Source organism: Podarcis vaucheri, assembly GCF_965113315.1.
Source record: "Podarcis vaucheri genome assembly, chromosome: 7".
Classification (NCBI taxonomy): domain Eukaryota; kingdom Metazoa; phylum Chordata; class Lepidosauria; order Squamata; family Lacertidae; genus Podarcis; species Podarcis vaucheri.
In genome coordinates this window covers 7,142,400-7,167,373 of record NC_138765.1, presented here as the reverse complement: position 1 = coordinate 7,167,373, position 24,974 = coordinate 7,142,400, and the positions used below count along the sequence as shown (strand labels likewise).

The 24,974-nt window shown below is 47.7% G+C and overlaps 1 protein-coding gene across 1 annotated transcript in view; it reads left to right on the top strand.

Moving 5' to 3' along the window:
• The first annotated feature begins 3,028 nt into the window (after positions 1-3,028).
• Positions 3,029-24,974, top strand: part of MEIS3 (Meis homeobox 3) — an 81,549-nt gene continuing 59,603 nt past the window's right edge. Inside the window, exons 1-4 of the mRNA XM_082231272.1 lie at positions 3,029-4,439; positions 7,615-7,817; positions 18,417-18,564; positions 24,022-24,072. Coding sequence (XP_082087398.1) covers positions 4,428-4,439; positions 7,615-7,817; positions 18,417-18,564; positions 24,022-24,072 — 414 coding nt within the window. The 5' untranslated portion in view covers positions 3,029-4,427. The remainder of the gene's footprint in view (positions 4,440-7,614; positions 7,818-18,416; positions 18,565-24,021; positions 24,073-24,974) is intronic.

Genomic DNA, 24,974 nt, shown 5'->3' with positions numbered 1-24,974 from the left:
ACGACAGGGTGAGCTCCCGTTGCTCGGTCCCTGCTCCTGCCACCCTAGCAGTTCGAAAGCATGTCAAAATGCAAGTAGGTAAATAGGTACCGCTCCGGAGGGAAGGTAAACGGCGTTTCCGTGCGCTGCTCTGGTTCGCCAGAAGCGGCTTAGTCATGCTGGCCACATGACCCGGAAGCTGTCTGCAGACTAAGGCATCTGGTTAGCTTCTGGGATGGAGTAATGTTAGACTAGTTGTGCCACTGGCTTGATCCAGCAGTCTTCCAGTGTTCTTATGTTCATACTTCCTGAAAAATGCAATATGCAAACCAAAACCATCCTTTTGAAATTTGCGCTTCTCTGAATTTTGCGATGCAGTTCTCCAACTGAATCCTGCCTGAAAGAAATCGTGCAAAATGTGCAAAATTTAAGGGGAAGTCAAAATATCTAATATAATAAAATAAAATAAAATAAAATAAAATAAATTGTCCAGTAGCACCTTAGAGACCAACTAAGTTTGTTCTTGGTATAAGCTTTAGTGTGCATGCACACTACTTCAGATACGAGGAAGTGCGTGTCGAAGAGCGTGTGTCAGTGATAGCATGGAACAATGCATTATATTGAAGGAAATCACTAGGAGAAATGTGTGTCCGGCAAAACTGCAAATACCAAGAGAGAAAATAATTGAGAGAAAAATACATAATTGAGAGAAAAACACACTAAAATGCTTGCATATTTTCATGAGGATTCTTTTTTAAAATTGCAAACCAACGCTGCAATGTGGAGAACTGAATTTAAGATTGGAACAATGAGAATCTGAGAGAAACCAAAACTGGCAAATTTGTCCATCCCTGCTAAAGACCCAAGCAGTGATTACTGTTATCCATCATGGGTACTCCTCAAATCTGAAACTAACAATCTTGGGTAATCAGCGCGTCAAGCCAAGGCCAATTTTGCCTTGACAGACGCTTATCTCTCCCTCATCCGTGGCAGGGAACAGGGGCCAAAAGGAACAGGGGGAGGGAAAAAGCAAAAAGCAAAAACCTGTTTTAATTCAAAGCAAACCTAGGTGGCAATTTCTCAGAGAAGTGACTGGCGGATGTTTCCTGGTACTGCTTTCTGCGAAGAAAATTAGTAAACTGGCTCCATCCTCTCCTCCAAATTCATATAATTGACTGCTATTCTGAGATAACTTAATAAATCTAAAAGAAAAGAAGTGTTCATATTTATTGTTTTTATGTATTTAAAAACGAGTCAATAAAATACATAATATGTTGTGCAGATTCATTAACTTTAGTCCCCGTGTTACATTGTAAACATGTGTAATTATTCCCCCCCTGTTTACTCTTGCTTACAATTTCTTTGTTTTTTATCGGAAGATTATTGTGGATAACAAAGGTACTTTTAATGTTTGTGTTTTCAGTTCATAGGGTCCCATCTACAGGTCTCGCTTCCGTTTTCTGCCTACTCCTCCGTTGCTGCCCCATGTCAAATTTTAGATTCTAAACTCCTGGGGCAGAGGCCTCTTTTGTTACATTTTGTACGCACACTGATCCTCTCTTTCCATCTTACACACACCTCAAACACAGTGTCGAGAATTAAGCTTCAAAGGGCCACACTTCACTTCCCTCCACATAGTTTAATGTGCCTGATTCTCTGGCAAGACTTGGAGATCCTTCATGTTCCAATCTTGTTTGCTTCCTGTGCTCAGTATCTTTGATTTCAGAAAGTGTTTGTGCATATCCTAATTTCACTTTGAAAACCCTTCCTAGTCAGCTCATCTGGATGCCCCAACTTCTTCACTGTCCACTTTATACATCTGATTAAGTTGGATTAACCAGAGAAAACTCTTCCTACAATAAAATTGTTAACTTGATGGTGATGATGATTTAAATTTGTATACCCACCCTTCATCCGGAGATTACTGTGTGGCTCACCACATAAAAATACAAAACGGTTGTACTTGCTGTGACAGTTACTCCCCTAGATGACGCTGTTGGTGATTTGGCTTTAATAATAATAATAATAATAATAACAACAACAACAACAACAACAACAACAACAACAACAACAACAACAACAACAATTTATACCCTGGCCCATCTGCAAAGGGGCATGCACAATGATCAAGCCATACTAATTAACTAACCACAGTTAAGCTGCGGGAAGTACATAGTCCATGGTTTTAGGGAACAACATCACCAGGCCGACAGGACTTGGGTCCAGCAGTTAGGATCAGGAGCTAGACCTCTCTCCCTGCTGGGTGTTAATCCAGATCTCTCCCCCTCCTGGTTGCTCCTTGGTGTCTTGGGTGTGTCTACACTCCCAAGAGAAAGTAGTTTAACTTCTGTGGCTCCCCTGACAGGCACCTGCCTGCTTCTGTTGGCTGTGGCTCAGCGTTGACCCGGCAAGACCTGCTCACTTGTCTAGGGCTCGGGTTGCCAGGTGTTTTGAGTGGCACTGCAGAGCATAACAAGATCGGCGCGTCTCCTTGCTAGGGAAAGCCTTTACCTGCTAAAATCCTGAATGCCAGTTTTTTTTGGGGGGGGGGAGCACCCCACAACAAGGTGACAACCCTGACCTACCAGGGCTGGATTTTATTTTATTTTATTTTATTTTATTTTTTTAGCAGCAACCTCAGAAATAGGTGCCGGGGCTAAAAAAAACTCTGGGGAGCGGCTGCCCCTAAAGTCCAAGAGAGGGAGATGTCGGGGAGCAACTGGGGCCAGCCCAGGGGAAGGAGGCAGGCCGGCTCCTGACGCTGCTGGGGCGAGAAGGGAGAGTCTCCCTGCCGCCTTTCTCGTCCGCCAGAAGGACCCCTCGCTCAGCTGATAACCTCCGTTCTTTCCCATCGGAGGAGGAGGAGGCAGGCAGGCAGAGAACGAGTTAAAGAAAAAACCCTTCTACTTCCGGATGTGTTCATAGCTCAGGGCTGTGAAGCTGAGAGAGAGAGAGGGAGAGAACCAGAGCGCACAAGAGAGAGCATCTTTCTTTCTCCCTCTCTCTCCCCTCCTCTTCTTCCTTCCACATATACAGAAGGCAAAACAGAGACAGGCAACGAAGGGAAACCGCAGGCAACCGATTTGATTGATTATTTTCTTTATAAAAAAGAGATATATCTATAGATAGATAAAAATAGCCATCGTGGTTTTTTTTTTTAGAATCCAAACTCCCAGCCAGGAGAGAGGGCGCCTCGTCAATTTCATCCTCCTCGCCAGGTCCGCTGCTGCTTTAAGAGGAGGGGAAACTGACAAGCCCATATTCTCTCTGTGTGCGTCCCCCCCCCCGCCCCAATTCCCCGCCCCAGCTCCTCTGTTTGCTGAGCAGAGGGGGCTGGGGTGTGTTGTGGGAGCTGAATCCTCCTTGGTGGAGATGCTGGGTGGGGGGGCTTTTTGGAACCTCTGAGCCCCCCCACACCTCCCTTCTTGCACCTACTCTCCACCTCCTCCTCCTCTTCTTCTTCTCTCTCTCTCTCTCTCCATCCTCCCCCCCAACCCGGTTTTCCTTTTCATTCCTGTCTCCTTGCTTTGATAGGATTGAAGCCACGACCATTTAAAAGGGGAGAGGGAGGAGAAAGGAGCGGGGGGGGGGAGAGAGAGAGAAGAAGAAGAAGAAGAGAGAGTCGATGTCCATCTTTTAAAAGGAGAGGAGAAGGAGAAGGGGGGAAGAAAAGAAAAGAAAGGGGGGGAGAGAGAAAGGAGTGTTCTGGAGAAGGGGGTGGTGGTGTTTGATCATCATACACACACCCCTTCTCTCTCTCTCTCTCTCTCCCTCTCTCTCTCTCCTCCCCCCCCCTTCCAATTTCAAACTACCACCGGGTTGTTGATATTTTTTTTCCCCTACGAGGACCATCAGTCACTTGAAGTCTGACACCTCGCAGCACTTGATGGGCAGCTACGACAGCCAAAAGGCAGAAGAAAGGGTCTACTTGGGAGGAAGAAGATACCCGCAAGGAAGGAAATAAGGAACTCTAGCCTCCCCCACACACACACACATGCAAACACATCCACGCAGATCTGTCATCCCGGCAACCTCACTAGCAAGCTGATTTAGGTTTGTTTTCTATATCTGTATGTGTGTGAGAGTGTAAAAGGTTAGATTTTTTTTCCTCTCTCTTTTTTTTTGGGGGGGGCTATTTTTTTAAAAAAAATATTCTTCTTGCTGCTGAGCGATCCACAGAGAAACCGGCCGTCCCTGAAAGGAAAATAGGTTGTTTCCTAAACCCACCAAAACAAAAAAAAACCCAACAAAAGCCAAACTGTTTGAAACAGTTTCCATCTCTCACTTGGCTGGTCTTCTTGGAGCGATGGGGTCAGAGAGGAACCCAAAATGAAAGATCTCCTCTTTGGAAAGGACTGAAGTTTCTCTGGCCCCCCAGAGCCGCCTCCCCCCAAGGGGGAGAAGGAAGAAGGAAAGAAAGCCCGAGAGAACAAACTTCCCAGCGTCTGATGGCACAAAGGGTAAGTGATGGCGAGGAGCAGGACGGTGATAATAATGTGTTTTTGGGATAGAACTCGGTGTTGTTTGCGAAATCTGTTCTGAAAGATGTCTTATCTTCTGGCCTAGACTCTTAGAAGCACACGACAAAAACTCAACAAGTAAAAAAAAGGAATGATAGGTCTGCGTGTTTGTGTGTGTGTGTTTATAGATATATAGTTTTCTTATTGCCTGCTCTTTCGGAAAAGAAAAAAATAACTTTGTGGCTTGTGAAGTTAGTAACTCTAGAACTCACAGCGATAAACTCAGACAGGGCTTGAACCTGTCTGCTGCCTTTAAAACAGCCTTCATCCCTCCTTCCTTCAACACTTCCCATCTCAACTTCTTATTTGTAAATATTTATCTCTTCCCTTCCTCCGCCCACCCCGGGGTTTGATTGGCAAGTGTCAAATGAAATTTTTTTTGGATGGGGAAAAAGAAAAGAGAGAGGAATGCCACTTTGGAAATATATATATATTTAAAAACATTTTCATTTCCAGTATATTAGCTGTCACCCCTAGTCGGTATAAATAGAGGCACGCCTCGTTCTCGGGTTAACTTTGTGGTTTAAGAGAGATGGCTTAAAAAACAACTAAATAAACTAAATATTGATCGGTGTTTTGAAGCGTCCCTATAGCAAATTTGAGCAAAATAGATGCATTGGGTATACTTAAGAACAAAACCGAAAAAGCAGCCGGGGACAAAACCTCTCTCAAGCAGGGCAAACTATTTCTTGACTTTCTCAGTCTAGCCTTTTGGCTTTGATTCCACGTTGCTCATTTGAAAGCCTCAATGGGGCTGCTTTGTGGCATTTTGCGATGCCTTTCTGAAGTTTTTCGACTCCTTTTTTTCTCCTCTGACCCCCCTCCGTGGAGCGGCAGAAAAGATCTGGCCGGTCTGAAAGGCTGAGGTTAATGTGTCTTCAATGTGGCCGGTTGTAAGAAATTCAGGAAACTTTTCATGGGACTCTAATTCCCAAACCGCCACCATTTATTTTGTATGGGGGAACGCTTCAGTACCCACCCCCTCCCCACTATTTTGAAATTCATCCATTGCGTTGGGGGCTGGAGGAACTACAATTCCTTGCAACAGAGACAGAACGAGCTACTTCCTTCTGCAAAAAAGTCTCTCGATTTTTTTCCCCACCCACCCAACTTCTCTATAGCAAGCCTGCACCAACATTTTTTAATTCAAAGAGAATCTCTGCCGCTTTATTTAAAAAAATCCTGTCCATTCTGACTAAGTTTTCAAACTTTAGAAATCAACTGTTTCTCTAGGCAAAAGCGGAAGGGTGTGAGTGTGTTGGAAATCCTTCACATACTTGCACCTAGGAGAAACTCTAAGATAATTCAAAATATGAGTGTGCTCAATAGTTTTGCAGCCAGCATTTGTTACCATCACCTACACCTGAACAATTTAAATTACTGTTGCTGTTGTTGTTCATTCAAGAGTCCCATGCACAGAGCTTATGTGGGGCATTTAAAAGGCATCCGTTCATTTATTTATTTGAAATTGTGTATTTTGCACCCGTTGAAAGAGAGGTCTGTGGAGTTTCAAGCGAGGTTTTGCGAAACGAGAGAGAGAAAAATAACGTCAAGCGGCTCATAAGAGCATGAGATACGGCATGATTTAAATAAGAATAGTTGGCAGGGTGAAAAAATTTCACACTTTCTCTTTTTTTGCCCCCTCCCTTTCCCCACGAAAGGGGGGCGGGAGATGGGAGAAGAAGAGAATGTTTTTGTTCTATTTAAAAAGAACACTGAAGTTTCGAAAAGTAGCTGGCGGGGTTTAAGGAGTTATAAAGGGGTTGACTGTGCTCCCTTTAAGGAGGAAAAAAAAAAAGCGAGCGAGAGAGAGATTGGGGCAAAAAGATGTAGGTGTTGATTTCTTCTTAAGGGGGACAACCAGTCGGGGAAAAGATGAAGATAGCCTGCGAGTAACCGGGGGGGACGGGACAGTTCATTCAGGAATTAAATACAAGCTTATTTAAAAGCCCGCTTGCAGGAAGCGTGGAAATCAGGCAGATTCCCAGTGTTAAAATGATGATGATGATAAAATTAAAAATTCCTTCTTGGACAGTCCAGTCCCAGGACAGGAGTATGACTGTGTGCGTGCGTGAGTTTGATCTCTCCAAAGTTCAGTGCCTCCCCGGCTAGGAGAAAGGCTTTCTCACTTCTTTTAAAGTTTGCAGAGAAGCGATGCAGCCACTAGCAAAAAGAAAAGCGACTGAGGTTTAAGGAAGCTAGATTATTTTTCCCTTGTATGTGCGGAAGGTGTTTTGCAGTTTGAGGGTGCATCAAACTGCAAGCGAAATTAGCAGCTTCCCCCACCTGATTTGCAAGTAACTTTTTTTTAGGGAGGGGGAGAACTGGTGGGGGTCTTCTTCTAGCTGCTGTGTTTTGTAGGGGGCTGGCGGGGGGGTAGAGACTACGGCGCCCAGTACTTGGGAGCGCGACGCTGCGCGCAGGCCTTGGAGACGGAGGCTGGAATTAACAAGGCCGGCTTCGTGAAATTGACGAGCGCTGGCGTGAAATTGACTTAAGTGGCCGAAGGCACAAAAGAGGACACATTTGTGGCGAGGGATGGCGAAAGTTTGGGGGCTGTTGTGAGGGGCGGCTGGGAAGAAATGGCCGGGGGTCTCCTGAGTGGAGGATTAAGGGCAAAACTGGCCGTTCGTGTATGGGCGCTGCTGCTAAGCTTTATTTTAATTTTAATTTATTTTGAGGGGGTGCAGAAGAACGACAAACAAAACTAGCAAATGCTCGACCCAAGTGGAAAACTCGGGGAAGTCGGTGGGAAAAGATCAAAATGCGGGGAGATTTAGATAATAACCAAGGCTTGTGTCTGTATATTTGTGCTTCCCCCTCAATACTTCGCCCCAAGTTCCTCTCTGAGATGAAAACCTTCCAAAAATTTGCTTTTTAAAAGTCGGTCATTTAAAAGGCATCTTTCTTTGTATCACACACACGAATGTGACTTTTTAGGCGTGCTCAGATATGGGTTTCGCTGGTGTTTGGCTGTGGCATTTATTCGTCCTTTGGTGATGCGAAATTGGCTAAATGCGCCTAGATCGGATGTCTAAACTTTCTCTCTCTGTGTCTGTCTCTCTTTGCCCCCCACCTTGCCCCGTTTTCGCACCTGGGTCTTCTTTACCTCCAGTACGATGACTTGGTACATTACGCCGGAATGGACGGGGTCTCTCTGCCGGGCTTTGGAGACCCACACACGGGCCGGGGTCTCCAACACCACGCTCTGAACCAGGGGGGCCCTTACGGATCCGCCGGAGTGAACCACCGGCCCGGCTTGCCCCCGGGGCTGGGCACCAACGACGCCTTGAAGAGAGAGAAGGATGAGATTTATGGGTGAGTCCGGATCCCGCTCAGTCCCTCGAGGAAGGACGGGAGGGGGGGGGAAGGATGGGGTTTGGCAGGGGTTCGGATGATGAGCCCAACTCGCCTTGAAAACTTGTGCGCGCAACTCTTTGGCATCGGGGATCGGCCCCCCTCCTCTTCCCCAAACCCTCTTTGGTTATTGGAGAAAGGGAGGAGAAGGGTAGCAACATGTGCGCCTCGATCCGAAGCCTGCCTCCTCGGGAGTAAATGCCTCTGTGCTCCAGGGGGCTTTCCACCCAAGGAAACGGGCCGCAGGAAGACTCAAAACTTGCACCCCCGCCGCTTGCTCGCTTACTTCGGGGTGAACCAGGCGGATCCTGCTCCTGCTTGCACGGAGGACTTACTCCCGAGGAATCGTGCTGCGCTCACTTGGAAGGAAGCCTCTCTGAAGCCACAGGGGCTGCTTCCCAGTTAGACGTGCAGACGACCCGACCGCAAATCTGATATATTCCAACCGGGATATTTCTCTAAATTCAGCTGGATCTCGCTCTCACACACAAACTCTTAGCGGATCGAAGATGTTCCCTTCCGGTAGATCTGTCCTCAGGCTCCCCCCCCCTTCCCCCGTGAAAGAGGCTTATTACCGTGTTTGCTTAATTGATCGATTCGGTGGGACGTGGCTTCCCTGCGGTTCTCCCCGTCTTGCTTTTCCCAGGGAGTGTAAATAGTGGGGTCCCGCACCCCACCACCCCCCAGTCTCGCGCACACTTTATCCTTTTTTTTTTTTTTTTTGCAGCCGGATCCTCTGGGTGTTTATTCGTTAGTATTTTCCCTATGTGCTCCCGAGTAAGTCTGCCGAGGACCGCAGCCTGAATTAACTGTCCTCTCCCTCTAAGGTCGTAATTGGTTTGCTTGGTGACTCCAACCAGACAGACTTTGATTTACAGCGGGCATTTTCTGCCTGGGTTCCGCAGGCTCTTTTTGTTTAGAAATCCGCTCAAGGTGCGTGGGATTTCTAGAACATCCGCGCGCCTCGAGATTTATTTGGGCGTCTGCGGTTTCTAAGACTTCACTTTATCCTCGCGCTTTTCTCCGTGGGGCGAAAAGGATGGGTTGCGCTGTAGATCTTTCTCTCGCGCGCTCTCCATTCCGCATGTTTCTTCATGCCAAGGAATGATAGGATTCGCGTCTCCTGTTGCTGGCTAGCTAGATTTTCCTTCCTGCTGTGCGTTTACGATTCCCAGTCTCAGGTGGGTCTTTCCTCCTCCTTTCCAAAAGGTCCGCTCCTCTTTTGGGCTGCGCGTCTCAGGATTTCCATAGCAGATGAAATGCTCTCGAGATTTCCCGGCCTCTTTTTTTAGTTTCCACCAATCCTACAGTATAGATTCCCCCCCCCCCGCTTCTGAAAAGCGTTTTGTTTCCTGCTAGACTCAGAGGAATAGGGGCGAACCGTCCGACGACCGCAAGAAATAAGAAGCGGGCAAGCGACGGAGGTTTATACTCTTGAAATCTCCGGATTTCACTAAGACCTCGGAAAGGCAGATGACAGAACACGAGGAAGATGCCTTATTCCAAGTCCACCGGGTCCAGCTAGCTCGGAAACCTGGCTCTCCGGGGTTTCAGACGGGGTTTCCCCGCAGCCCTACCTGGCGATGCCATGGATAATCGAAACAAGAACCTTCTTCGATGCGCAACAGATGCGCATCTACTGAACCACGGCTAGCTGTGGAGAGCCCGGAGGGCGGCAGGTTGGCAAAAGCGGAGGACGCCGGGGAGGAGGGATGGGAGGGCACAGGGACACCGAGACCTGCTTTATCCTGAGTCAGGCCCCATCCATTTGGCTGTGTCTTGCCCGCTCGGGCTGGCAGCGGCAATGATTCTCAGGGTTTCAGGCAGGGGAGGATTCGAACCCGGACCCCAAGAGGAGATGCCGGGGTGCGTGAAAAGCGGGTGCTTTGCCACTGAGCCTCAGCTTCTCCTCTTCCTCCACATCATCATCATCATCATTGCTGCTATTATCCTCCTGTGGTTGAGATCCCAGCAGAAAGGGACTCCAAAGTGCGCAGCTCAGCTGAAAGGGTGGTGGAGAGGTTTTAAAAAATAATAGAGTGATTGAAAATAAGAGCGCTTCCGTGTGAATCAGACAAGGATCAGACCCTCCCCGGTGTGCCTTGCAGACGTGGCCCCTCCCGGGTTTGAGAAGAGGCAGCTGACTCAGATTTGGGGCATCAACGAAGGAATGGCGAGGCGGCGAGGCAGCTGTGTCCTAGGGGAAAACAGTCCAGCCACTCTCTTCTCTTTCCTCGCCCCCCCCACCAGCTAAAACCTCAGTTCCCCCGTCTGTAAAACGGGACCAACAGCGGACTTCTCAGAGCAGGTTTGCGAGGGGTGAGAGGATTTGCGGCAGGAGCTTTTGAACGGAAGGAGGAGGAATCTGTTTCGGGATGTGTGACGAATTCCTGGATCCCGTGTGAACTGGATCCAAAGACGGAGTCGCCAGCTTCGTTATAAGCTGTGAGCTTCCCAGGGGCGCAAGACTGGGCACTCCGGAAAAGGGGACTTTGAGTGTTAAAGGGTCTTTTCGTTTCATCCCACATGACGATCCTTGTAGAATCCCCACAAGGGGTTCCTACAGACCATCACCACCACCACCCCAGTTGAAAAAGGCATTTATTAATACGGGCATTAAAATTATTTTTCACCGCGGTGTGTGTGTGTGTGTGTGAGCATGCAGCGTTTTACAAAGTGCCTTTTGTTGCTCTTTGCGCTGGATCGGTTCCAGCGAACAGGTGGGGATCTCCAGATCGGGCTTTGTGCTGCAGTTTTTTTTTCATCACAGAGGTGAAGTGTGTGTGTAGGTGAACGCATGATTTTGCGAGTGGGCATGGATGCGGCACACCCAGATCCACACCCTCATGGATTTGGATTTATTTGAGCACCCAAGAAGAAAAAATCCAAATGACAGTTTTGAAAAGTTTAGTAGGCGTTTTGGGGTTTTTTCCCTTGTTACGTTTTTTGAAGCAAGTTGACTCAAAACCCGATTCTGGGATGTGCTTCTTGGAGCACTTTGACTGCGAGTAGAGCTAGTTTGGCATTAGAACACAAACCTGGCTCAATCGGACAAAAGGTCCGCTTTGCCCAGTGTCCTGTTTCCGACAGTGGCAGGTCTAGTTCAATGGCATTCGGCTGGTTGGTCAGGGCTCACTATTTGGTCAAGGCCTCAGTGGCGTAGCGTGGGTTGTCAGCACACGGGGCAAGGCAAGTAATTTGCGCCCCCTAACCCATGGATTTTAGCAGGGGGCAGAGAGCTGCAAGTACGAGCGCGCGCCCCCCATGTTGCGCCCGGTGCGGCCGGCCCCCCCTGCACCCCTGGTCACTTATTTATTTATTTATTTATTTACATTTATGACAAATAAACATTTCAAACAGAACCATCTTTACATATCATATTTTGACTCCCCCTCTTTCTGCTGTTCTTTATATTTACTCTATTTTCCTGCATATCCCAATCTAAATCTATTTTGTATTTCATTTCCATCCATTTCATATATGTTTTCACTGCTGAACTGGTCAAGGCCTGATCTAAGATGGGTTGCAACGGCAGCACTGCCACCGAAGAGATATAATAATAATAATAATAATAATAATAATAATAATAATAGAGAAATGGGTCCCCAAATGTATGCTTGGCTCAAGGTGGTTACCCAGGTCTGAGAACCTTTAAGACCAACAATTAATTAATGAAATTAATTGTCCTCCCCAATTGTCTGTTTGCCAGCAGTGTTTTCTGGGATACACTGCCACTGAAGAAGGAAGCTCCATTAACCTCTGGCTTTTTGCTGGCTGCTTCCTCTTGGGTTCTCAGGCTATGTCCCACAAGGAGCATGGGTGACCATAAACCACTCTTCTAGGTTGTCAGTGCAACCATCATGGCCGCCCGACAGAGATAGGCTGAGGTAGATGCTTCAGTGTGCTTCTCAGTTTCCCATGCGCAGTGGCCATGTGGGAGAAGCCACTTCGGTAGGCTTTTCCCACGCCACCACAAACCCCCTGCCTCCACCTCATGCAGGAAACACTGTGTGATTGGCAGAGCACACCCCAGTCAGGTCCCTGTGATCCTGCAGAGGTGCCTATATATCTGGATTGCGAACAGGGTCCTTGTAAGAACATAAGAATATCAGATCAGCTTGCTGGATGAGGCCAATGGCCCAGCTAGTCCAGCTTCCTGTTGCACAGTGGCCAGATTCCTTTGGGAAGCTGGCATGCTGGTTATGAACGCAACTTCAGAGCCCATAGCAACATTGCTGGCCCGAGGAGCCGCTTAGATGGGTTGGGTGGCTAGATAAGCCTTCTCCAAGTACCGTATTTTTCGCTCTATAAGACGCACCAGACCACAAGACGCACCTAGTTTTCGGAGGAGGAAAACAAGAAAAAAATATTCTGAATCCCAGAAGCCAGAACAGCAAGAGGGATTGCTGCGCAGCGAAAGCAGTGATCCCTCTTGCTATTCTGGCTTCTGGGATAGCTGCGCAGCCTGCATTCGCTCCATAAGACGCACACACATTCCCCCTTACTTTTTAGGAGGGAAAAAGTGAGTCTTATAGAGCGAAAAATACGGTACTTTTTTATGCCAGCTTCCAGTTGCAAAGGTGTTCTTTCTGCTCCTCATTGTGAGCTACACTTAATCGTTGCTCACCTGGAATCTCTCTTCCACAAGCTCTTCTGTGAGTAAAAAGAGTGGGTCAGCCTTGTCCAAGCTGGGGCCCTTCAGATGTTTCAGACTCCCAGTCCTATCAGTGATGGGAGCTGGAGTCCAGAACGTCTGGAGGACTACAGCTTGGATGTATTGTCCCATGCTTTGATCACTTGGGACTGGGAGGGAGGAGGGAAATCTCAAATGAGTGTCCCAAGAGAGAAAACGGGAAGAAGGTAGGTGACAGTGGGAAGGTGCAGTCTGTTTCTGAACCTGGGGACAAGATGGAGCTGCAAGGTGGTGATTTGTGAGATCGTGTTGAGTGTCCCCCCCCCCCATGGTGGAAGTCTGTACAGTTCTCAGGTGATCTGCTACCTAGGTGTTGACCAGATATTGGCCTGCTTAAGCTCCAGCAAGGTTGTGGCATCACGTGGCTTTGGACTGCACCCTAGGGACCTCACCTGCCTTGTTGTTGTTTAGTCGTTTAGTCGTGTCCAACTCTTCGCGACCCCCTGGTCCAGAGCACGCCAGGCACTCCTGTCTTCCACTGCCTCCCGCAGTTTGGTCAAACTCATGCTGGTAGCTTCGAGAACACTGTCCCACCATCTCGTCCTCCGTCGTCCCCTTCTCCTCGTGCCCTCCATCTTTCCCAACATCAGGGTCTTTTCCAGGGAGTCTTCTCTTCTCATGAGGTGGCCAAAGTCTTGGAGCCTCAGCTTCAGGATCTGTCCTTCCAGTGAGCACTCAGGGCTGATTTCCTTCAGAATGGAGAGGTTTGACCTTCTTGCAGTCCATGGGACTCTCAAGAGTCTCCTCCAGCACCAGAATTCAAAAGGATAAATCCTTCAGCGATCACCCTTCTTTATGGTCCAGCTCTCACTTCCATACATCACCACTGGGAAAACCAGAGCTTTAACTATACGGACCTTTGTCGGCAAGGTGATGTCTCTGCCTTACTTGGAAGGAAGTCCCATTTGCTTCCATGGGTGGCATCTCATGTTAGTCCCACTCACAGCAGACTTGTTGAAACTAAGTTTGGTCCATTGGTTTCAATGGGACTTCGTAAGACTCAGTTGCGGACAACCCAGTGCCACTTAACTTCCATATAATGGACACAATCCATCAAAATGTGCAGTGCAATCAATGTCCAGCTCATTTCAGTGGAACGGACTTCCCAGTTACGGTGTGTAGGGCTTAGGAAGCTGTCTTCCATTGGGTAAGACCACTGGTCTGTCTTACGAAGCTGCCTTCTCAACTGGCCTGTCTCACCTGGTATTGTCTTCACGGATTGGCAGCTGCTCTCTGGGTCTGGGGTTTCAAGCAGAGATCCCTCCTAGCCTTACCTGGAGATTTGTCCTGGGATCAAACCTGGAACTTTCTGCATGGAAGGCAAATGCTATACTACTGGGTTGCAGCCCTAAACCACGACTTCAGCTTTAGTTGTGACTAATGGCAATGACAGCATCTTCAGTACATTTACTCAGAAGTAAGTCTTGAAGAGTTCTATGGGACTTGAGTAAATCCCCTGTCAACGTGGGTTAGGACTAGGATTTCTTTAAAAGGCACAGGACTGAACTTGGTGCTGACTCATTAATGAACAATTGTTTTGCTCAAACCGCACAGATGTAAATTTGGGGCTTGCTACCAAATGTAAGGGGATGCGGGTGGCACTGTGGGTTAAACCACAGAGCCTAGGACTTGCCGATCAGAAGGTTGGCAGTTCGAATCCCCACGACAGGGTGAGCTCCCGTTGCTCGGTCCCTGCTCCCGCCAACCTAGCAGTTCGAAAGCATGTCAAAGTGCAAGTAGATAAATAGGTACCACTCCGGTGGGAAGGTAAACGGCATTTCCGTGCGCTGCTCTGGTTCGCCAGAAGCGGCTCAGTCATGCTGGCCACATGACCTGGAAGCTGTACGCCGGCTCCCTCAGCCAATAAAGCGAGATGAGAACCGCAATCCCAGAGTCGGCCATGACTGGACCTAATGGTCAGGGGTCCCTTTACCTTTACCTTTTACCAAATATAAGTAGTAAATAAATTTTTATTTATACCCCGCCCTCCCTGGCCAAGACCTAACATCAAATATCAAATACATTAAAACACAATCGAACAGTTGATTAAAATACAGCTTAAAAATTAGAATCAGGGTAAAATTAAACGATTGCCCACGAATTACAACCATAGGGTACGGGAACCTCAAATATTCACCAGGGCCAGCTATCCATGTTGGTCCCACATGAGCCAATAAAACGGCCAAAGAGGTAACTTACAGGGTCCCATAGATGGGGGGCAAGGGCGGGTCAAACTGGGCCCGGACCGAAGGCCAGGAGGAACAGCTCTGTCTTGGTAGGCCCTGCGGAAAGATGTCAAGTCCTGCAGGGCCTTGGTCTCCTGTGATAGAGTGTTCCTCCAGGCTGGGGCGAAAGCTATTGCAGATCTGCAGCCAATCTCAGCTCCCTGTATAGGGCATAACTTTATTGTAAACACACTGCATTTTTTAAAAAAAGTTTGTGCTTAAAATACAACACACAACGTCGTCCATGGAGCATTCTCGTCCCATGCATGTTTATATAGATGTAAGTCCCACTGATTTCGATGGGACCTTGTCTGGGTTTAGGATTTGGGGTGGGGGGAGTGTCAGAAGATTTCTTCTCATGAACAAATTTCTCACAGCTAACATCTTTGCCCCTGTGGGGAGACTTATGGGCTGGCATATCAGGGCTGTGTCTTCTCGCTCCCACACCCCAGCCAATTGACAGCTCTGTCATTAGGAGGGGAAAGGTTTGTTTTTGAGGGGGAAAGGCTGGTGTGGAAGAGAAGAATTACCCCTTTCTAAACCCCCCTCCCTTTGCCCATCAAAAAAAAGCAATTCAGACCCCCCACCCTCTTCAGCTTCTCAGCAACCCGATTATTGGGAAATGTAATATTTCTGCATGGTTGGGGTTTTTTTATATAGAGCGAATGGTTAAATATTTGCTGTGTTGAATAATTATATAAATATCTCTTTTCAAGTGTAAAGGAAATTACATTTTAAGAAGACAAGCTTAAGGGGAAGGATACTGAGAACCGAATTCTTGCACTTTTGTATGGAAAGCTCAGATCGATCCATACAACCCCAAATAAAACCAGTGTTTCTCTTCCTGTTGCTGTTTAGTCGTTTAGTCGTGTCCGACTCTTCGTGACCCCCTGGACCAGAGCACGCCAGGCACTCCTGTCTTCCACTGCCTCCCACAGTTTGGTCAAACTCAAGCTGATAGCTTCGAGAACACTGTCCCACCATCTCGTCCTCTGTCGTCCCCTTCTCCTTGTGCCCTCCATCTTTCCCGACACCAGGGTCTTTTCCAGGGAGTCTCCTCTTCTCATGAGGTGGCCAAAGTATTGGAGCCTCAGCTTCAGGATCTGTCCTTCCGGTGAGCACTCAGGGCTGGTTTCCTTCAGAATGGAGAGGTTTGATCTTATTGCAGTCCATGGGACTCTCAAGAGTCTCCTCCAGCACCAGAATTCAAAACTAATAATTCAAAATTCTCTTCCTAGCTGTGGGTTATCAGCCAGAGTATTTGGGAATCGGATTCTGAAGACGGCACAAGAACGTCAGAAGAACCTTGTAGGCCTGAGGTCTGGCTAGGCCAGTATCCTGTTCACATGGGGGGGGGGCAACGAGATGTCCCAATGGGAAGCCCCACAATCTGAACACAAGAGCACTCACAGCACTTGTGATTCCTAGCGACTGGTCCTCATTTTCACGAAAAACTGCCCTTTGGCGTACGTTCTGCTCCCTTGCCAGTTCTAGCCCAGGACAGAAACCACTGTAGAATCTGGTTCCTAAATCAAAAGTCCTCTGCCCCCTCCCCAGCAAGGCTGGGAAATGCAGAAACTGGTTTAAAAGCGTCACTGGGGGTGGGGGGAGCAACTGGCCTAAGAGGAATGTGATGGATTTCCCTTCCTTTCGTCTTCGACTTGCGCTGTGCGGTTTGAAGCTTTCCAGTCGTCTTAGAGCAAGTATATATTTTTTCCACCCTGCGAGACATAAAAGTTATTTGCCCCCCTCCCGCCGCCATGCCCAGCCCTGCAACACCCCACCCCCAGATCCCTACTTACAGCTGGCAATGGTTTTAATTTGCAATTTTCCCCCTCCCTCTTGGAATTTGCAGCGGGGCAGAGAGAGAAGATGAAATGTTGCAGGATTTTGCCTTCCCATCTTTCTTTGGGGGGCAGCGGGGGATTTGTTTTGCTTTGCGTACGAGATCTAAAAGTTCCGTGGAGACGCTCACTTAACAGCTACACCGTGCTGGGCCTCAGCTACAAATATTTGTGTAACATATGGTGCGTGAACTTGTATAATGTATGGCTGGGAACACTCGTGCTAGCTATCCGTCCAAATCTAGGGGGGAAATGTGTGTGCTGGGGGGGGGGAAGCAGCCAAAGGATGGCCTTTACTGGTTTGCAGTTGACATTGCTCATAAGACATAAATCACAGAACAGGATGGAAGTGAGCTCCCCTCCGAACCCCCAAATGAGCTCTTTGAAATAACTGTGATCCTAGCAGAAACGGTTTCTTATAGCCACATACTGCCTCCCCCCCTCCTTTGAACGACTTCTCTCTCGTTTTTTCAGAATTTGCTCTTCTTCTAGAACATTACTTGGCACGTAGACCAAGATTCCAAATCACATTTTTTGCATGGATTTTAAGTATTGTGGAATTGGGTTTTGTTTCTTGCACACACACAAGAAACAAAACCCAATGTTGTTTTTATTCACTGGGTGGGGAGTTCCCTTCACACATGCAAGGTTGATATCTTGAGGATGTCACACTGTGGTGACTTTGAGGTGTGAACATGCCGTGTCATACGCCGCATCCCAGACAGGACTTCTGCAGCCTTCGCACTGCTTGATACACACACACACACACACACACACACACACACTGTTTGATGGAGTCTGTCAGTTTACAAACTCGGCTTACAGATCTCCAGCGCTGGTGGGCCAAGGCAGGGTCAGGGGATGTAAGAGACGACAAACAGTGGCATAATATGGACAGACACGATTCGTGATTATAGTTTTCTGGGTTCCCATGTGTCTTCTACTGAACGAGAGCTTGCCTACAGAGCCTCTCACAGCCAAGGCTGGGTCCTGGGGCCCATATGTGAAGTTGAGATGGGGGGAAAGTAGGTCTCAGGGCATATGAAGATGATTTTTTTATTTTTTATTGTTTCCAACCGTCTCTCCAATAATTTTTTGTTTCAACAGGCTTTCCCGAATGGGCAAATGGGTCTTTACCACAAATGTCCACTTGTTAAGATTTTAGTCTTGCGTTAAATATATGGGCAGAGTGTAAAAAATAAAATTGTTGCTGTTATTATTGTTGTTTTTCTGTTTTTGTCTTATATGCCTGGAGATGGTGGTTTAGAAGGCAGTTAATAAACCAGTGACGATGGCATTAAGAGAGCAGCAATATGGGTTTTCAGGTTATGGGTTGTATCCAATGTCAAGTCTTATTCAGAATAATCCACTGAAATTGGGCAGCATGACTAAGGCCCATTATTTTCAATAAGTCTACTCTGAGTAGACCTTGGGTGGAGACAACCCTATGACCCCCAGGCAGCATTCCCACCGCTGTCTGGCCGAGGAAAGTAAATAATGAGAACCAATGCAACTCCCCCCCCCCAATTTTCCATGAATTTTAATGTACAGTAATTTGTTTTTCCCTTTCAAATGGCCTCGAACACCAAGGGCCCTTTTGCCTCACTTTATGCTGGCAGCGTGGCTAGTCAGGAAATGAGGGGAAAGCACCAGGCTTTGTAAGAAGAGCTTATACTCCGAGCCTCCAACTCCTTTCCAAACCTGCTGTGTCCCAGTTTCTGTTCCGAGCTGAAACGTTGGCTGGTCTCTTTGGATCTCCCACTCTGGTAGGCCCTAAACATCTCCTCTTGTGTAACAGGCATCCCTTATTCCCGCTGCTGGCCCTGGTCTTTGAAAAATGTGAGCTGGCAACCTGTTCTCCGAGGGACACTTCTGGCTCCTACCCGGGAGGAGACGTCTGCTCGTCGGATTCCTTCAACGAAGACATTGCCGTCTTTGCCAAACAGGTTGGTTTCTGGAGAACGAGAGGTGATGGAGGGAGGGCAGAGCTGGGGAATGCTTGGCAGTAGGAACGTGCAAATAAATCTTCTCTAAGTTGTTGTTTAGTCGTTTAGTCATGTCCCACTCTTTGTGACTCCCTGGACCAGAGCACGCCAGGCACTCCTGTCTTCCCCTGCCTCCCGCAGTTTGGTCAAACTCAAGCTGGTAGCTTCGAGAACACTGTCCAACCATCACGTCCTCTGTCATCCCCTTCTCTTCTCCTGAGGTGGCCAAAGTATTGGAGCCTCAGCTTCATGATCTGTCCTTCCAGTGAGCACTCAGGACTGATTTCCCTGAGAATGGATAGGTTTGATCTTCTTGCAGTCCATGGGACTCTCAAGAGTCTCCTCCAGCACCATAATGCAAAAGCATCCATTGTTCGGTGATCAGCCTTCTTTATGCTCCAGCTCTCACTTCCATACATCACTACTGGGAAAACCATAGCTTTAACTATACGGACCTTGGTTGGCAAGGTGATGTCTCTGCTTTTTAAGATGCTGTCTAGGTTTGTCATTGCTTTTCTCCCAAGAAGCAGGCGTCTTTTAATTTTGTGACTGCTGTCAACATGTGCAGTGATCTCTAAGTTACCACTCCTTAAAAATGTTCCTTAGCCAAATTGCCTACTTGTATGTTTTTGTAGAGGGACGCGGATGGCACTGTAGTCTAAACCACAGAGCCTAGAGCTTGCTAATCAGATGGTTGGTGGTTCGAATCCCCGCAACGGGGTGAGCTCCCGTTGCTCGGTCCCTGCTCCTGCCAACCTAGCAGTTCGAAAGCATGCCAAAGCGCAAGTAGATAAATAGGTACCACTCCGGCGGGAAGGTAAATGGCATTTCTGTGCACTGCTCTGGTTTGCCAGAAGCGGCTTAGTCTTGCTGGCCACATGAACTGGAAGCTGGACACTGGCTCCCTCGGCCAGTAAAGCGAGATGAGCGCTGCAACCCCAGAGTCGGCCACGACTGGACCTAATGGTCAGGGGTCCCTTTACCTTTACTCTGTATTTGTAGTCTTTTAAAAAAATAATAATTCAGGACCAGGTTCTAGAAAAAGATTCCTGACTTGGCTGTCCAAAGGCAGCTCTTAGCTCGCCAGAGGCAGTGGAGAGTCCTCTGGCTCCTTCAAAACGACTTCTTTATCGAGGCAAAATTTCGAGACTTCATGCATCCAACAAACTGGATTCTGGCCCGTGAAAGCTCAGGCCGCCATAAATTGGTTAGCCATTTCTTATTTTTATTTCATTTAACAAAGAGTTATATACTGTACTTGGCTCAAAGCTGTTTGCACGAAACGGTGTATAATGTTCATTAAGAAAAACAAGCTTTCAAAACAGGAAGCAGGATAAAATGACCAAATTGCAGAGAAAACCAGTGGTTTAAAAATAAATACATATGCACAATCAAATCACATGTCTGGGTAGACTTGCCTAAACAAGGAGGAGGTTTTTATTTTTAGCAGGCCAGCATGGCCAGTGGTCACATTTGATGGGAGTTGTAGTCCCACTGCTAGAGGGAGAGGAAGGTTGAGAAAGGTTCAACCTTCAAGGTTGGTTTACACCGCTGAGAAGCCATCAAACATTAAAAACGTCCCTAAACAGGGCTGCCTTCAGATGTCTTTTAAAGATAGGATAGCTGCTTATTTCCTTCACACCTGAAGGGAGGGCGTTCCACAGGGCTGGTGCCACTACCGAGAAGGCCTTCTGTCTGGTTCCCTGTAACTTGACTTCTCGCAGGGAGGGAACCGCCAGAAGGCCCTCAGCGCTGGATCTCAGTGTCCGGGCAGAACGATGGGGGTGGAGACGCTTCTTCAGGTAGACAGAGCAGAGCACCTTCCCCTGAAGGCAGATTTTCTGTGCAGTGCAGAAAGTCATGCTGGTTTTTTGCTTAGCTCCATGGCTTAAGGTAAGAGGTGATTTTCATTAGGACCAGGATGCAGGAGAAAAGGGTTACACCCACCCAAACCCATGTGACCGTCCTGATCCTGGCTGGTGGAGTTCCCTTGCCTGCTGTTTCTCCATGAAAAGGAATTGCCCAGCCTCAAGGGACATGCATAGTGCCATACATGTAGTCTGGCTTAAAAAAAAATCCTCTGTAGTCTTTTAATTGTATGGAAATTAGGGACATTTATGTTCTTTTAATCCCACGTTTTTATCGTCCTACTGCCTTTATATCTTTTCCGTTCTGGCAACCGGGCAGAAGAGGGTGAAGGTCTGGCAAAGCTCGTAGCAGTGTTGGTAGGTTCCCGCAAGGTTTTGCGACGGGGACCTCTTTGATTAAAAGCCCACTGTTGGGATGATTGCTCAGTTAACCAATGTGATGAATCAATGGAGGTCAATTTCCTCCTCATTTCATTGGAAAGTGAACTCAAAAGCCAAGATGTATCAAATGAATAGCCTAGGATGGGACAAAAAAAGTGTGTGTTTTTTGGGGGGTGGGGGGAGCAAAGCAGGTTGTAAAGTCTGTAACGAGGTCTCCACACTTTAAAAGAAAAAGCTCTCTCAGGAGTAGAGAATACAGAGTGGAAAAGCAGCTTGGGGAGGAGGAAAGAGGAGCTTAACCCCTTTCCTCCTTTATTGCAATTAAAGGTAAAGGTAAAGGGACCCCTGACCATTAGGTCTAGTCGTGACCAACTCTGGGGTTGCGGCGCTCATCTCGCTTTACTGGCCGAGGGAGCCGGCATACAGCTTCCGGGTCATGTGGCCAGCATGACTAAGCCGCTTCTGGCGAACCAGACCAGCGCGCAGAAATGCCGTTTACCTTCCCGCTGGAATGGTACCTATTTATCTACTTGCACTTTGACGTGCTTTCGAACTGCTAGGTTGGCAGGAGCAGGGACCAAACAACGGGAGTTCACCCCGTCGCGGGGATTCGAACCGCCGGCCTTCTGATCGGCAAGTCCTAGGCTCTGTGGTTTAACCCACAGCACCACCCACGTCCCTCTACTTACATCATAGGAGCCTACAAAACACTGTTGCTGTATTTTAGGTTTTATTTTATTTTATGTTTATCTTATATTTTGGAAATGTGCATCCAGTTTTTTTCCCCCTTTAAATTTTTTAGGGGGACCCCAAGAGAGTGGGGCGCTAAGCTATAGCTTGCTTAGCTTATATGTAAATCCAGCACTGGTTGCGTCCAGCACATGTTATCCCACCCTTTCCAGTACATCTCCTTGCCAAGGGTACGTCTGTAGTGCTGCTTTCATTATAGGTGGGCTTCCACCACACGGTGGCAAGTTCAGGAGGCACAATCAGCGCTGATTTGGCACCCTTGATTTGGCACAAACCCACTTGCCCCCTCCCAAATCAGACTTTCTAGCGCAAGGAATAAGCTTAGGCAGCAGGCACTGGAAATGGGATTCAAGTTGCAAGAAAGGGAGATTCTGGCTCAACAAACATCAGGAAGTACCGTATTTTTTGCTCTATAAGACTTCCCTTTTCTCTCCTAAAAAGTAAGGGGAAATGTGTGTGCGTCTTATGGAGCGAATGTAGGCTGCGCAGCTATCCCAGAAGCCAGAACAGCAAGAGAGATCGCTGCTTTCACTGCGCAGCGATCCCTCTTGCTGTTCTGGCTTCTGAGATTCAGAATATTTTTCTTCTTGTTTTCCTCCTCCAAAAACTAGGTGCGTCTTGTGGTCTGGTGCGTCTTATAGAGCGAAAAATACGGTACTTTCTGACAGTAAGAACTGTTTGACCAAGGGATGGAAGGTAGTTGACTCTCCTTCCTTCGATGTTTTTAAGCAGAAGTTGGAGGGCCATCTGTCAAGAATGCTATGGTTGATATTCCTGCATTGAAGGGGTTTGGACTAGATGATTCTTGAGGTCCCTTCCAACTCTATTATTCTATGTTAACGTCACCTAACCTCCCCTGCAAGCAAATCGGAACAAATGCTTGACAAACAGGGTGTCCAGAAGCTCTTAAAAACAAGCGAGTTTATCGCACGAGTGGTCCTAATGAACTTTAGCTGTGTGACCTGAGTTTTATGATGTTAAGAAGAAGAAGAAGAAGAGTTTGGATTTGATATCCCGCTTTATCACTCCCCTTCAGGAATCTCAAAGCGGCTCACAATCTCCTTTCCCTTCCTCCTCCACAACAAACACTCTGTGAGGTGAGTGGGGCTGAGAGACTTCAGAGAAGTGTGACTAGCCCAAGGTCACCCAGCAGCTGCAGGTGGAGGAGCGGAGATGCGAACCCGGTTCACCAGATTACGAGTCCACCGCTCTTAACCACTACACCACACTGGCTCTCTTAAGAGGCATATAGAGCCAGTTGAAGTAAAATAAACTGTGCAACCTGAATTTGCCACTGTGTGATGGAATCCCAGTCTGGCAGTGCCCCCAGTGGGGAGAAAAACCTTTGGGGAAAATGGTGGGGGCAGTGCAGGCAAGCAAACTGATGCAGAGAAATGGCGAGCCAAGAAATGGTTAAGAAACTGGTCTTTCTCAGTTCTAAACCCCCCCCTCTTCTTTTTTTAAAAGGCATAAGGCATTGTTATATGTGTTAGCAATGTGCTGTTTGTCCTTGAGACACAGCTGGGAATTAGGAAATTCCTTTTACTGGGATTTTAGCTGCTCCCCCCCCCCACCCTTGTATCTTTTCAGCCAGTTGCCAGAACAACAAAAGGGGAAATGGAGGAGTCCTCCACACTCGCCGTCATAAAATAAAATAAAATAATAAAACGGTACCCCCAAGGTCAGCCTTTGCCAAGCTGGTGCCCTCCAGATGACTGGGAATGACTGGGAATGATGGGATTTGTAGTCCAAACACATCTGGAAGGCACTAGCAAGGCAAACTTCGCCTTAGGTGAGTAAACAACTTTTGCTCCAACCCCAGACCTGCCCAAACTGGACTTCACACACACACACACACACACACACACACACACACACCCTTTCGCAGCTGCCTCTGGATCTCCTCTTAAAGGTCCCACCCGGGTACCAGAATTTTGGATTTTCCAAGTTGGCGGAGCCCTGTCCCAGAACAGAGAGGATGAGGCCAGACTCCTGGGTCTGTTTAGTGCTCTGAAACTATTTACTGCCGCGATTTCTCTCTCGTGTCTCTCTCGTTTCTTAAATGAGACATGTGGAGGGGGTGGGAACTACACTTTTGCATTTTGATACGGGGAGGGGAAATGTTGAGGAATTTTAAAAGCACAGGGGGCTCCTGTGGTGGGGGTGGGGTAGAGAGAGGGAGGTTGCAAACTCTTGAAAGTGAAATATATGTTCTCCTGCCAGCTGCTGCTCTCGGGGGACGAGAGTCACATTTTTTTGCCTTTTCTTTACAGTTTCTGGGAAATGAGAGAAACAGATTTTTCAGTGATGCGCATCGATTCCTTACATTTCTCTCTATCATGTTTTCTCCCCCTGTACTAACGCTCCTTCTGTTTTCTTCTCTCCCCCCCCTTCCCATCCCGAAATGCCCATTTTTTAGGTTAGGACAGAAAAACCTTTATTTTCTTCCAATCCTGAGCTGGATAACTTGGTAAGGACGCTTCTTACTTTTCTCGTTTTAAGTTTTTAAACTGCATTTCCTCTGTCCGTCTGCCAGCCTTGCCTACTGCGCATAGGAGCAACGAGGTATTTTCTCACATTCACTTTTAGCAATCACTTCTCCACACACACACATTTCCATTCAGAGAAAGTGTAGTGTAGTGGCTAGAGTATTGGTCCACGATCCGGGAGACCAAGGTTCAAGGTCCTTGGGGGAGTCATGGCCCCTCAGCCATATCCTACTTCACAAGATTGTTGTGGGGATTAAACGAGGAGGGGAAGAAACAGGTAAACCCCTCAAGCGCCTTGGAGGAAAAGCTGTTATGGAAAGCCGATGAATCAATTAATAAATCAATTAATATGTGTGCACCATCCAGATGTTGTTGCACTCCAGCTCCCAGCAGCCTCACCCACCCATAGCTGTCAACGTTTCCCTTTTTTTAAGGGAAATTCCCTTACAGTGGTACCTCAGGTTAAGTACTTAATTCGTTCTGGAGGTCCGTACTTAACCTGAAACTGTTCTTAACCTGAAGCACCACTTTAGCTAATGGGGCCTCCTGCTGCTGCTGCACCGCCGGAGCACGATTTCTGTTCTCATCCTGAAGCAAAGTTCTTAACCTGAAGCACTGTTTCTGGGTTAGCGGAGTCTGTAACTTGACGTGTATGTAACCTGAGGCACCACTGTATTCCGAATAGGATTCCTCGCAAGAAAAGGGAAAAGTTGACAGCTATGCCCCCACCATGGTCAGGGATGATGGGAGTTGTAGTCCCGCAACCCATGAAGGATGATGGGAGTACAGGGGTGCCTCGCAAGACGAAAAGAATCCGTTCTGTGATTCTCTTCGTCTAGCGGTTTTTGGGTCTTGCGAAGCAAGCCCATTGACGGATTAGCAG